Source organism: Pungitius pungitius, chromosome 16, assembly GCF_949316345.1.
Source record: "Pungitius pungitius chromosome 16, fPunPun2.1, whole genome shotgun sequence".
Taxonomy (NCBI): domain Eukaryota; kingdom Metazoa; phylum Chordata; class Actinopteri; order Perciformes; family Gasterosteidae; genus Pungitius; species Pungitius pungitius.
The window spans coordinates 890,106-903,229 of NC_084915.1; the positions used below are offsets into that span (position 1 = coordinate 890,106).

The 13,124-nt window shown below is 44.9% G+C and overlaps 2 protein-coding genes across 2 annotated transcripts; one reads left to right on the forward strand and one right to left on the reverse strand.

The window, feature by feature from the left end:
• The first annotated feature begins 141 nt into the window (after positions 1-141).
• Positions 142-4,065, forward strand: LOC119215023 (interferon regulatory factor 2-binding protein 1-like). The gene is made up of 2 exons (XM_037466766.2): positions 142-2,297; positions 3,415-4,065. Exon 1 carries the CDS (start codon positions 490-492, stop codon positions 2,269-2,271), a length of 1,782 nt encoding a protein of 593 aa, XP_037322663.2. The 5' UTR covers positions 142-489; the 3' UTR covers positions 2,272-2,297; positions 3,415-4,065.
• A 94-nt stretch (positions 4,066-4,159) lies between these two features.
• Positions 4,160-9,875, reverse strand: micu2 (mitochondrial calcium uptake 2). The gene is made up of 12 exons (XM_037466769.2): positions 9,632-9,875; positions 9,297-9,426; positions 8,990-9,021; positions 8,828-8,903; positions 8,660-8,707; positions 8,334-8,416; positions 7,631-7,684; positions 7,406-7,503; positions 6,875-7,046; positions 6,683-6,791; positions 5,187-5,344; positions 4,160-4,748 (listed from the first exon to the last, which is right to left on the reverse strand). The coding sequence occupies exons 1-12, from the start codon at positions 9,827-9,829 to the stop codon at positions 4,644-4,646; spliced, it is 1,263 nt and encodes a 420-aa protein (XP_037322666.2). The 5' UTR covers positions 9,830-9,875; the 3' UTR covers positions 4,160-4,643.
• Between the last annotated feature and the right edge of the window lie 3,249 nt (positions 9,876-13,124).

Sequence of the window (13,124 nt, forward strand, 5' to 3'; positions counted from 1 at the left end):
TCGTGAGTAGCCTCACGCCAGCTTATACATAGAATAATAGAAACGTTTTCAAGTTGACCCTCGGTAGCGTTAGTTTACGATAACCGTCTCAGTTCATTTCGAGGCAGCGTTCAGTATTCAGAAACTCCGCTGGTTCTGTACTATTTTAAAACTACACCCCCCGCTAGTGTCGGCAACGTTGTATTGTTCACAATGGGGGAAAAACTACAACTCCCACAGTGCCGCGAGGCGCAGTCACGTAGGTGTTTCCGGTGTCTTATAACATTTTACTTCCTTCCACACGGGCCGACGCGAACAAATCGAGAAAGAAGACGTCGCCAACTTTTTAATGCCGTCGTTAATGGTCGCGTGTTGAGCACATTTTGACGTTTAATTTCCCTCGTGAAATGCGCGGCGCGCGCGCTTGTGGAGTCTGAGATTCAAAGAACTCTTGACAGACCGTAACGTGCAGGCCTCAGAAGAAAGTTTGGTCGAGGGCCTGTAAACAACATGTCCTCCGCCTCGCAGCCTTCCTCCAGACGGCAATGGTGCTACCTCTGTGATCTGCCCAAGATGCCGTGGGCCATGCTGTGGGAGTTCAGCGAGGCCGTGTGCCGAGGATGTGTCAACTACGACGGGGCCGACAGAATAGAGCTCCTCATCGAGACTGCCAGGCAGCTGAAGAGCACGCACGGAGTGTTGGACGGCCGGTCCCCGGGTCCTCAGCAGGGCAAGCCGAGCTCCTCCGGGCCCCCTGAAGCAGGGCGGCAGCATGGAGAGCGTATGGAAAGGGGGAGGGGTGAGTATGTGGTGTCTTCTCGCCTCCTCAATGGCCTGCACAGAGCTGAAGATGTCTCCCTGTCAGAGGCCAGCAGGCAGAGCCCTAACACGCGTCGGGCCATAGTGGGGGCAGTCCCCAGTCTACATGGCACCATATCCCATGCATTGATTGCTCAGGGGTTAGTAGCGGCTCCTCACGGGCTTTTAGCCCCCATGTCAGGCTCCAGGTCAGGGGCCACACCAATTGCTGTCTCGACAGGCTCCATAATGGGCGACGCTGGCAGAAGACAGGTTGTGTCCCTGAGTGTGGGACCGAGCACGTCTGCTCTGGTGGGTATAGATCCTGCTTTGTGGCGAAACAATGAAATGATGGCAGAACTGAACGAGGTGGCTCGCAACAGGGTCGAAGGCTGGCCTAACCGGCCCAAAGCCGTCCGGGACGTCCTCGTTGCCTTGAGCAGCTGTGTCCCCTTTAACGTGCGCTTCAGGAAAGACCACAATCTGATGGGCCGTGTTCTGGCTTTTGATACCAGCACAACGCCGGAGTTTGAGTTGAAGGTGTTTGCAGAGTACCCTGCCGGCTCTGGGATGATCTTCTCGGGAGTCCCGGACCTGGTCAGGCAGATGTTTCGCGACTCGGCGAAAGATGCGGGCAAAGCGGTGAACTCTGGGCTGCGCTATGTGGAATACGAGAAGCGGCAGGGCACGGGAGACTGGCGTGGGCTTGCGGAGCTGTTAAATGACGGCGTGCGCATGTTCAAAGAGCCCCCAATTCCAGAGGTTCTGCCCCAGCTGGATGCGGGGTTGCCTGTGGCAACCGCCGGACGCTCTGTTCCGGGTAAGAGCGCGGCTCGACGCCGCAAGGCCTCCCCGGGCTCCGAGAACGGAGAGAACGAAGGGAGGCCCGATCACCCGGCGAGAGAGCCCTGGCCCCGAGGTGCTTACTCCGGCATGGAGCCGCTTCCTGGCATGGCCGCCCCACAAGAAGGCCCGCCCCGTTTACATAGCCAGCCTTCGCCCATCTCTGCACTCATGGGAGTTGCAGACAGCCTGAGCTCCAGCCAGATGGCCAGGGACAGCCCCGGCATGTCCACGGCCCACGCCTCGTCAGCGGGGCGTCCCACCAGCGGCAGCCCCTCTGCCGCCTCCACCTCGGCCTCCCAGGCGGCTTCGGGGCAGGGCTTGAGCGCGGCGGGGCAGAGCAGCAACGCCGGCGCCGGGGATTCCACGAGCAGCGCTCCGGGCACGCTGCTCTGCTGCACACTCTGCCGGGAGCGCTTGGAAGACACCCACTTTGTCCAGTGTCCCTCCGTCCCACACCACAAGTTCTGCTTCCCCTGCACCCGGGGGTTCATCCGCAGCCAAGGTCAAGGTGGGGAGGTGTACTGCCCCAGCGGAGAGCGCTGTCCCCTGGCCGGGTCCTCCGTGCCGTGGGCCTTCATGCAGGGAGAGATCTCCACCATCCTGGCCGGAGACGGAGATGTGACGGTAAAGAAGGAGAGCGACCCATGACCTCTCCCATCATCCTGTTGAAAATGGTAAGAAAATGAGGAAAGTGAGCTTATATATATTTATATCAGTGGAGATGAGTGATGCAGCAGCCCTTAGATGGATGCCTATCAGCCTGAACAAAACATGTTGTTATTCCATTGTTATTTGGTAGGGACAGTATACATTAGTGAAACATAAGTTAGCCAGCAGTGTACAGATGTTAGAAAGTCACCCTGAAACATTTGAGTTTAACATCATTTACCCTCTACAAGGATGCAGAAGGAATTCGAGTAGACCATTCAGTAAAATATATGTATCACTCTGACACGGCTAAACAACAATAACAGACATACAGGGAGATGAGGGTCAATGGGCCATTTCCACTTACAGGGGACAGACAGGGAAGGAAGGACAGAAAGTGCCATTGTATTGAAGGCCGAGCTGAGTACTAACAAACCATTTCTTTAAAGGAACTGTTGGTGTGTTTGTAAAGATGACAACCAAAACGGATTAAACCAAGTCACCAATTATATTCTCTACAAAACTACTACCCAAAGTTGAAGAACGCAGCATGGACAGATTGTAGCTATATGTTAATAGAATATGTTAATCAGTAAGTAATGACCACAATATTTGACACTGATCAGTCGGTTGGCTGCGTCAACCAAATAGAGTTGTGGTCTGTTGTGCTGAGAATTTATTTATTTATTGTCACTTCGCATCTGGAATTAAAGCACTGAATTTAGACCCTCTCCGCCCCTCAAAAAAGAGTCTGGAATATTTCTTTTATTCTGAAGATGTATGACGGATCTCCCTCTGTCTTAACTAGCGGTAAAACCCTTGTGATCTGCCTGTCACACACGCATCATACCTGACATACCTGTCAGTTGCACCACTGCGCCATGTGCACACTCCATGTCACACTAATACACACTGCCACCCACGGTCCACCTCAGATTATGTCTGTACATGTTGTACAGACATAACGCACGGCTCCTACGCTGACAATCACCGCTCGTACGTTTGTGCCAGGACCTCATTATACGTCTAAAGTAATTTAAACCGTCTTTAAAAAACCTCACCCCTCAGTTGTAAAGGAAAGTCCGACTAGTTCTCTGAAATGTTCTCCAATCCTGACCCATTTTTTCTTTTTTCTCCCCACAGTGGAGCAAACACTTTGAAAGCACTTCCCTATTATCTCGAGCAGAGGTCCACTTTGGCTGCAGTTCATCATGTGTGCCTCTGAGGAACCCCAGGAGACACCACACACACACACACACACACACGGCTAACTAAAGATGAGGGACACGCCCGTCTGTCGGGGCCGAGCTGCTGACGTCACAGATGGACGTCGGGTCCCGGGCTCGCTCTCTCCTCTCCTTCGTTGAAGTGGGGGCCGTTGGCGCTGAGGCCCACGATAGAAAGCACACGCTTGACGGACGACGGCAAAATTGAATTCTTTCTCAGAAAAATAAATGAATGTTCAAATGTGGCAAAACCATTGGATCCTTTAAAGCCAAGGATGGAGGGAAAAAGAAATTAAAAAAATGTAATCCCACAATGTCTTAGGTATTTTCCTCTTGTTGTATGTCAAATGTGAATTTACTTTCAATACGGCTATGTAATTTCTATTTTTGATACAACACAAATTTCTATGTATTTGTTTATAGTGATAAAAAGACCAAAGATGGCTTCATGCTCAATGTCCTTTTCTTGTATTGTAGCCGTGTATGCTGTACTCTGACGACTTTGGCGTCAGTCACTAATTTGTTCATCTATCACAGATGTAAGCTTGTCTTTGTCTTATTTACTTTTTTTAATAGTATGTATGGTAAGATAATTAGCACCACAATTTTCAATGGTCAACCCACGTACTCATGTGACCTGATCAGGTCAATTCAACAATAAATTAAAAAAGTTACTTGTTTTATTCTTTCAGCCTCACAAGTGAACCACAATGGTATTTTTGTACTTTATTTCATTATGGGAGGACAATGAATGTCAAAAACCCAACACCCAAAAAGTAGCCCTTAATTAGTAAGTGCATTAACACGTAGAACCTAAAAGGAGGTCAACACATTTCTGGGCCAGATGCAGCCCCCTCCCCTCTAATGGGAGGGAAAACTGTAGAGTTAAAAGATAATTTCAAAGCCATCAGCCATGTAGAACATAAAATCCACAACTTGATTAAGAATGACTGCTAAAACACCGGAAATGATCAAATATATATATTGTAAACTACAACCCACCCCATAGTTAACAGCAAAGCGCAGGTTTGGTCTGTACATGTATCATTTGTGCTCAACATAGTGGTGTAAGTCCTTTGTTTCTTGACACGGGCCTGGTTGTACGCTACGAAGGCCAGCAGTGGTTGTGGGTAATGTTGCGTTGGTTCAGAAGGGGCATCCGGTGTTGCCCCCCAGGGCTTCCTGAGCTGCCTTGAGGGTCTCTTGCTTTACGCATTTCCAGTAGCCAGGCAGGCCGTTCTGTTGCTGCACCTGAGGGCGGGACCAGGGTTATTCCATGTGACAGCACTGTTTGTTCGACATGCAACGTGGGCGCATTTCAACTGATGATTAAGAACAAAGTTTGCTTTGCAGATATTCAGCCAGGTTTTAAATGTAACTGAATTTGAAATAAACATACATTTTAGTCTGTACATCCAAAGAGGACATCGTTACACTGTTTTTCTTTGCATACTTTTATCAGCAGAAACTTTTGATGATTAAGTAATTAGTGGGATTGTATTGGCCAGAACGATATACCTTTCAAATGAGACAATTTAGGTGTGCCTGTTTTTATGCTAAGCTAACCGGGTACAGACTGTAGCTCCATATTAAGCACACTCACATGAGAGTGGTAGGATCTACGTACGTCTGACTACTGAACAAAATGTCCAGCTATTCCATGTAGATGGACCCATGTGAAAGACTCACCCTCAGCCCCCTCAGCACTCTGTCCTTCATCACCCCCATGAACTCTTTGTGGCTCAGACAGTTGTCTCCGTCCATGTCGAACAGCTTGAACACTGTGTCCAGCACGTTCTCAGACAGGTTGTGGCCCGTGGCGATCATCACGGCTCGTTTGAACTGGGCTGCAAGGAGAAGAAAGCTGGCTTGATTCACCTAGATGTGCATTTGTCTTTGCTCAGTGTTGCTATTTTTCTTTTTCAGGACCGTAACATGTCAAATGTAGACGTGTAGATACTAGATTACTGACAGCAGCAGGTCAGGTTTGGCCAGGTATGTCATTTCCTCACGTGTGGAACTCCTGATACTGCAAGGTGTGTTTGTTCTGCGTGACGCATGCTGCACCCTGTCTATTGTCGTACACTTTTTTCTTTTGCTGTGTATTGGTTTTGTTGCTGTGTCCGTTTGTCTATGAATTATAATTGTTGGAATGCATTGATGCATCAACCCCACTAACACCCAGGGTTTACAGCGCTAAAAACACCGACCCCCCCCTCAACCCTACTAACACCTAGAGTTGACACCTCCACCCCCCCTTCCCCTTTTGGGTTTCCCACATAAAAAATCTCCTCCGTGAATCGCCACCTTAACGTGGTGGAGGAGTTTGCGTGGCTCAGTGATCATGTGATCTGTTGTCTCTGTGGCCCGAGGACAACCGGTCTCAGGGGAGAGTCCAGACTAAGAGCGATTCAAAAATCCACACACCGTCAATCCAGCACAGTCACAGCGGCCCACGAAGCCCCCACGTTGTGGAAGGTGAAACAAAACTAAAACATAATAAAAATGTCTCTTACAGCTTAATGTTTCCAAAAGACACAATCCAACACACAGAAGAAATGGTTCTTTAGAAGGCTCACTTCATCTTTTGGATGGTTCTACGTGTTTTTATATGGTTCTTTGAGATATTATTATATTCATTTTCACACCCATCCAGCGGGCAGGATGTTCGACACCCCCTGCTCTATGAGATCACCATAGCAAATCTTTTCTCTTTACACTCAGTCATTTCCCTTGTTAATGTAAAGTAGCTTTACTGTCAGTGATCCTGAAACCCATGTGGTACTACTCATTTCCGTGTTTACAGCAATTTTTAAATTCATTTAAGCTTTTCCAATTTCATTTGTTTCAGCAGTTTTCAGAATTATTTTCTTCATTTCTGTACTTTTAGCAACTTTCTGAAATTAATTCCTGCTTTATGCATTCCAACGCATTTTCAGCAGGAAATGCATTTTCTATTTACAATTCCTTTTGAGATTTTTCTTATGTTTTCTTTAAATTTTAGGGTGCCTTAAAAACATCTGGCCAGGGACAGCAGATTGAAATTAGGCTCTCTGCCTTACTATGACTTACTGAACAGCTGTTGATTAGTGTGCAAAATAAATGAATAAATAAAATACAAATGACCTTTCTGCTAACGACATTCACATAAATCTGTCACACTGAGATCAACGGAGAGGACTCACCCATCCCAACGGGGCGGTTGGCTCCAGTCACCAGTTTCACGGAAAAGGCAAAATCCTCCAGGTTGTTGGCGAAGAGGCAGAAAGCTTTGAACTCAGCGAACGTGATGCTCTAGAAGACAAAAGCTTCATATCACTCCTGTGCAGCACTCCTTCACTTCTTTTTGGTATTTTTGGTTGGGAACGTCCTTCTACCTGGCCAGCGGGGATCCTCCTCCTGATGTTTTGCCAGTAAAGTTCATTGTCTTCTTCGTTGGTGTAGTGGAGCAGCCACTCGGCAAAGTCTTCTCTTCGCATGGTGTCCATACCTCTGGAGAACTGCAGGAACTCCATTTCCTGGACTTCAGCCTGCAGGTCCTCCATGAACCTGAGGAGCAGAGATGCTTTACTTTGCAGAGGACAAGAAGATTGCACTGAAACTGTAATGCAAACCAAAGCAGATAGGAAATATTGGAATTGAATTGTTAATTCAATCCAAAGAATTGGATTTTGTGCAGAAATTCTTTACAACCATTGGTTTAATGTTGAATGGCGGTTGACTTCACCATTGGATCCCGCCTATGCACTAATTTATCTTGACTTACATTTATTTTAAAGGCGTACAGTCCATCCACTGTTTGGAACATAACAATCAAATATTCCACATATTTTTCAGGACATCTAAAATGCAGACACTAGATCACTGACAGCAGAGGTCAGGTTTGGTCAGATATGTAATTTCCTCACATCTGGAACTCCTGATACTGCAACTTGTTTTCTCCTCTCTTGCCAAAGAAGTAGGCCTGCAGTGTAGTTTTGGAGCTTTCCTCTTCCTCTGATGGTTTCTGTAAATATCCAGGGAATATACAAACATGCCAAGCTCTGTTACTATGGCAACAGACAACACCCTCCATCAGTGAAGTGACTGAAATTAAGCTGGGCTTTGCATTTAAAGGAGCGTGAATAGCCCACCTCTGTGCTCTCCTTGGGCACTCTTGTTTTACTTTTCCTAATTATATTCTTCAGCTGCAGAAGAAGAAGAAAAAAGAAGTTTACATTCAACCAGAGAAATTGAGAATGACTGAAGGTGAATATAGATCCATTGTAACTGAACATAAGGAATGAAGGAATGGGAGTGTTTTACTGATAAATATATAGATATAACCTACATATACACACACAACAAACACTGGAACAGATGAAAAACAATGCAGCTCATCTCTATTCAATGCATTGGGCTTGTTCACAACATGAGAATGCAACACAAGCTGCATTGCGTGCCAACATGCAGACTACTAGCCCGGTGCTGATCCAGACTCGGCAGGAAGAGAACGAGTCTGCTTGGAACAGACACAGAACGGTCGATTGGCTGTAGTTGAATGGACTAAACTGAGGCGCTGAGTCAGGCTGAAGAAATGCCAACACAAGCCTGAGGAGAAAAAGTGGCTCGTTGGGGGCTCTCCCTCACCTTCACACGGCGCCATGGTTCATACTTACAACCGTGGTGGCATCAGTGCTTGAGGCAGCATTAAAAAGTTGGCAAATTTTGAGATTTGAACACACACAACAGAATCACAGCACTTGCATATGAAACAATCTGTGTTGGGTTTAGTATCTCTTGTTACCACGTGAGCTTTGCATTTCTCGCAAATCACAAATGTGTCTGATGTTTTACCTTTAGAAATTCCTTTTGGTCCACTTGCTCGTTACCATCAACGTCGAGCATTTTGAAAGCGATGTGAAATCCTGTGCGCGGCTCTGCGACAGTAATGCTTGGTGAGTTATCAGAACTGTATCTTGATATTTACCACACACACACACACACACAAATCAACAAATGTGGTCAGTGGGGCAACACAGCGTTAAACCTCAGACAGGTGAAGATGTTCAAAAGCTTGGGTATCCAGGGTAGGCAAAGGGAAGGCAGTTTTGAGAAGTGGAGAATATGCACATGCATGCATTTAGAACATCACATGCGAGGAGGACTGAGATTCTACTCACTGGTTAGGATGGTCAGTAAGAACAGATACTCCGTGTAGGAAATCAAACCTGCAAGAAAAGAACGCTGAATTCTGCTCAGGAAAATGTATGACCCACAAACATATCGAGGGGCTTTGTAATATAAAGAGATCCAGGAGTTAGCCATTCGGCACACAGAAGAGGACTCACTGTTGTCGCCGATGGTTCTGAACAGCTCGTTGCCGGCCCGAGCTTTGGAGGCGACCTCCAGCATGCGGTTAACGTCCTGCAAAGATGCCAACAAAAACAGTGACCACTGGGTTCTGCTCGCTCAGTCTCAATCTTATTTACAGTGTGCTGGTGGAAGCATACTTTTGAGGTTAAATTTTTCTTCTGCAGCTTTCCTACATGAGAAGAAAGCGGGAAGATTTGTTAATGACAACAAAACAACAACAACAAACAACAAAACAGAATTAAAAATGAGCAAACAGCAGGCATCACATTTGCTGGTAATTTCCTTGACGCATCTTGGTTTAATACATCTAAATGTTTATTACGAGTGTTAATTTCTGAATTTTCAGCATAACGTATTTATTTCTTCCCATAAAAGAATAGGTCTTGTGTCCTTGTAGACCCTGAGGCGAACAGAAGGGGGGAGTGCGCATCCCTGCGGCCTTACGGTCCACTTTCTCCAGCATCACGGAGAACAGGAAGTCCCTGGCCGTCATGTAGGGCTCCTGCTCGTAGACCACCGAGGCGAACTGGTTGAAACGGAGCCTTCTGGGGGACGGGGGGGCAGCAGCGGCTTCCTGGAGCGGCACAGGGGGGCGTTGGTTGTTGATAATGCTACTAAAGGATTTTATGCCCTTTCCGTAAAAATATTTGTATTCATCACATTTTAGTCAAAATCAGAATTAACATGTGAAACGAAGAGTTTTCACGTGCTCCAGGTTGGGCCATAGACACTTTTATTTAAGTTTAAGTTGATTTGTCGTTAAGTTGGCTCAAACTCACTTGTGGAACCTCGGCATGAACGGCGAAGGGCAAAGTCCTGTGTTTCGCATGATACTGGTAATAACAAATAACTCCGGTTCCGATAAGTGAGCCCAGAAGACCGGGTCCGACAGCGCTTCGTAGTACTACAGCTTTCAGAGACCGAGGACTCCTTAAAACGTTGCTCAAGGCGGCGGCGACCCTTCTCCAGCTGGCCATTTTCTCAGGAAGTTAACCCACCAGGCTTCCGTAGCTGCGCACTGTAGTCAGGCTCCTAGTCACGTGACGCCTTACTCACGTTTATATGTAAACTTTTATATTTTCATATTTTTATGTATATATATATATATGATTTTATATACGGTATAGTGTCGAGATAGCGTATCATAAATGAGAAGAATATAGACCGAACTAGAAACCTCCTTCTATCTTGCTCAAGTCCAACAGACCTGTCCTTCCATTTTCCACAGAAACAACGCAACGATTTGGATTTTACAAATCTGGAATGGGTCAGCAATAGTTTCCACCAATACCAAGTCTATGTCTTATTTACAGCATGTCTTCTATTGTTTGTATAAAAAAAGTAGTTATGGTTTATTACCATGGGTGTCGCCAAAGTGAACAAGACAGGGACCACCAATATTTTAACTATAGTCCGTGGCTGACTTTTGTTACGTGCAGTTTGGATGTACTCCACAAATTGTCCTCACAAAAATTAAGCAGTTTAAAAAAAGAACTGCTTTGAACGTATACTACATTGACATCAATTCTGTAACATTCCTCTTTGACTTTCCCTTAGTTGAATTGTGATTGTTAGACCTGACGGGTATCTGGCGAAGGGTCAGAATAAATGGATTAAGATGTCACCTCTGTGACATAGCTTCTTCAGTAGCTTTAAATTCTATGTCAGAGCAATCAGTCATATTGACATATTGAGTTTCGTAGAGAGATGCAACTTCAGTCAAATTTTAAAATGATTTGAAAGCATTTTCATCACATTTCCCACACCAGCAGAAGAGATTTCTGAAGGCTGCAAAGGTCTTTGTGACATAGTACTTTGTCAGATTGTTTCTTAGTTGAAGCACCCCATTTGATATAGAGCATATGGCTATGTCTTTTTAAAATAGTATTTTTGCCAGATATATCAACAACAATTCTCTTGATCAAAAACTCAAACTAATTTGTGATTAATTGGACACTTCCAATCCCAACAGCTCATCTGTGGCATCTTGAGATTCCTGTTAGAATAATTGTTAAGAGTCTAAAGTGTCCTTCATGATCCACCATATAAACCTACGAAGGGGACAAAAGACAATGGCAAAATTAATGGATGAACAGATTTTATGAGACAAAAACCATATTTCATATTTCCACAGAGAGATATTTGCATATTTTACTCAATTTCAATATACACACACATGATTCAAATGTACATTCTGAAAACACACATCAAGTTGTGCAGACCTTGTGCAATACCGTGAATGAGTATGTATGTTATATCTGGGAACAGACTCACACAGGGCTTTGCTTTAGTGCGTCTTTTTACTCAGTAATCATTTACACACCCATTTCACATTTTATTTTAAAAAGCACGTACAAAGCCCAAATGAGATGTTTCATTCCACATTGGTCGCTGTAAGAAAAACGTAAATACCAGTCACTGCATGTACAGAAGTGAGCGGGTCGGTTCTGGGAACTTCATGTAACCCTTTGACATGGAAAAAGGTTTGGGGAGATACCAATCAATTCAGTGGATTTCCCTCAGTAGGCGGGCTAGTTTAGTAACTCCATGGGGGGGCGCTTATGTGAACACACTGATGTTTTAAAACAAATGTAAATGTTGTGTTGCAATGCATACCATGTTGCTGTTATATTTTAGGCTTAACCTGGAAACGCGGTTGGAAGCACTGAGGCTTCAGCATAGAGCAGGCGTTTCAAACTCATTTCAAGCTCGGCCCCAGACTGCCCAGTTCGACCAAACGCGGGCCACTGACGGTTCGGCTGACGGGGGGGGGGGGGGGGGGGTATTACCATTAGCAAAAGTTGATTGTCGGCGAGGGTGTCGGTGAACACGTTAAGATCATCAGGTCTGGACATTTACTTGATATCCTTTTGGATTGTGTTTGTGTGTGTGGTTTCGGGGGGGTTGCAACCTGGTGATAACACCACCACAGTACTAAAGCTTCTAAAACATGTGTTTTAGGTCACATTTCTATCAGAAAACGGGATGACATGGCACATAATAAAGGAACATTCACACCATAGCATAGCTCGGCTGTCCCATGGTCAGCTGCAGTAATGCACGCTGTCAGTACTAACCCTAACCCTAACATCAGTAACTTCAAATACTGCTGCATATGAGGTGTACTTTTGGTTCTGCATTGAAAGGAAGACTTTTCATTGGTGCAGATTGGTCAGATGGAAAATGGGAAAAGTAAGTTGCAGCCGCTTTACAGGAAAGCATTCATTCATTCACTTTTGTCATTATTGTACAATCTTAAAAATGGCTACATTTTCCTGACAACTTTAATTGTACTTTAGGAATAAAATTGATGCAAGGCAAACAAAAAACAGCCTTATTCCTTTTCACCTCTGGGATGGCTGCGCACAATAGTTTAGTCCCCAGAAATTAGACTTTACATAGCAGCATGTACTGAACTGCACAGGCTGGTTGAACTCTTTGTGTGTATTATGTGTGAATTTAACACACCACTCACAGACACACTGGCTACTCAATTAGATATTATTACAAGTTGTTATCAGGACAACTCTTAAATCTGAGATGAGTAAATAAAGGAATATAAAAATACAACAAGCATACTTCCTGTACGTCCTGCTGCTTTTCCCTGGTAAAATGTGTTCCAACCACTTGTGTACTTATATACACTATGTTCTTTAATAGTGCTCCTGATTTATATATTCTTCATTGAAATGTCATTCATATATTTGAGCAATAATTATTCTCTTTCTTTGTGGATTAATACAAATGTTTTAATTTTACCCATTTCAGTTCAGAGTATTGTTTTATTAGAGCACAGGATTTATTGGTATACATACAAAGATAAGTATATACAATTCATGATTCAAATCATGACAGTTTTACATTAACTTGCCTTTTGATGGAGGGATTCCGATTGGTTTGAAAAACGAATGAAACACACACGGTTACAGAGAGGCTCAACTCTCAGCGAATCCACTTCAGGGGGTTGATTTTACAATTTCTGGGGCACCGCAAAACACAGCGGCAACGAAACATTTCACAGCAGAAATCAATACATTCTGTGGGAAATGAATTGCAGTAATACAGTACAAACAGCAGAGGGGTCATTTGGCGTCTTAATTCCTGTTACAGATCAAGGAGTAACCTCTTATCTAGTATACCTCTGTCTAAAAAAAAACAACCATCATCTTCATCTCATGCGCGCTGTGGTTTAGAAGACAACCCGACTCGGTCAAACTTACATCTGGATTTTCAGCAGCAGACTGTGGTAGCAAAATACAATTTGGCCCCACT

Bases quoted from the DNA above. Each gene is read 5' to 3' on its own strand.
- LOC119215023 (XM_037466766.2), top strand. From the start codon at position 490: ATGTCCTCCGCCTCGCAGCCTTCCTCCAGACGGCAATGGTGCTACCTC.
- micu2 (XM_037466769.2), bottom strand. From the start codon at position 9,829: ATGGCCAGCTGGAGAAGGGTCGCCGCCGCCTTGAGCAACGTTTTAAGG. The intron at 7,685-8,333 runs GTAAAACATCAG...CTTCTTCTGCAG, and splicing joins ACCAAAAGGAATTTCTAAAG to CTGAAGAATATAATTAGGAA. The intron at 6,792-6,874 runs GTAGAAGGACGT...TTTGTCTTCTAG, and splicing joins GGAGGATCCCCGCTGGCCAG to AGCATCACGTTCGCTGAGTT.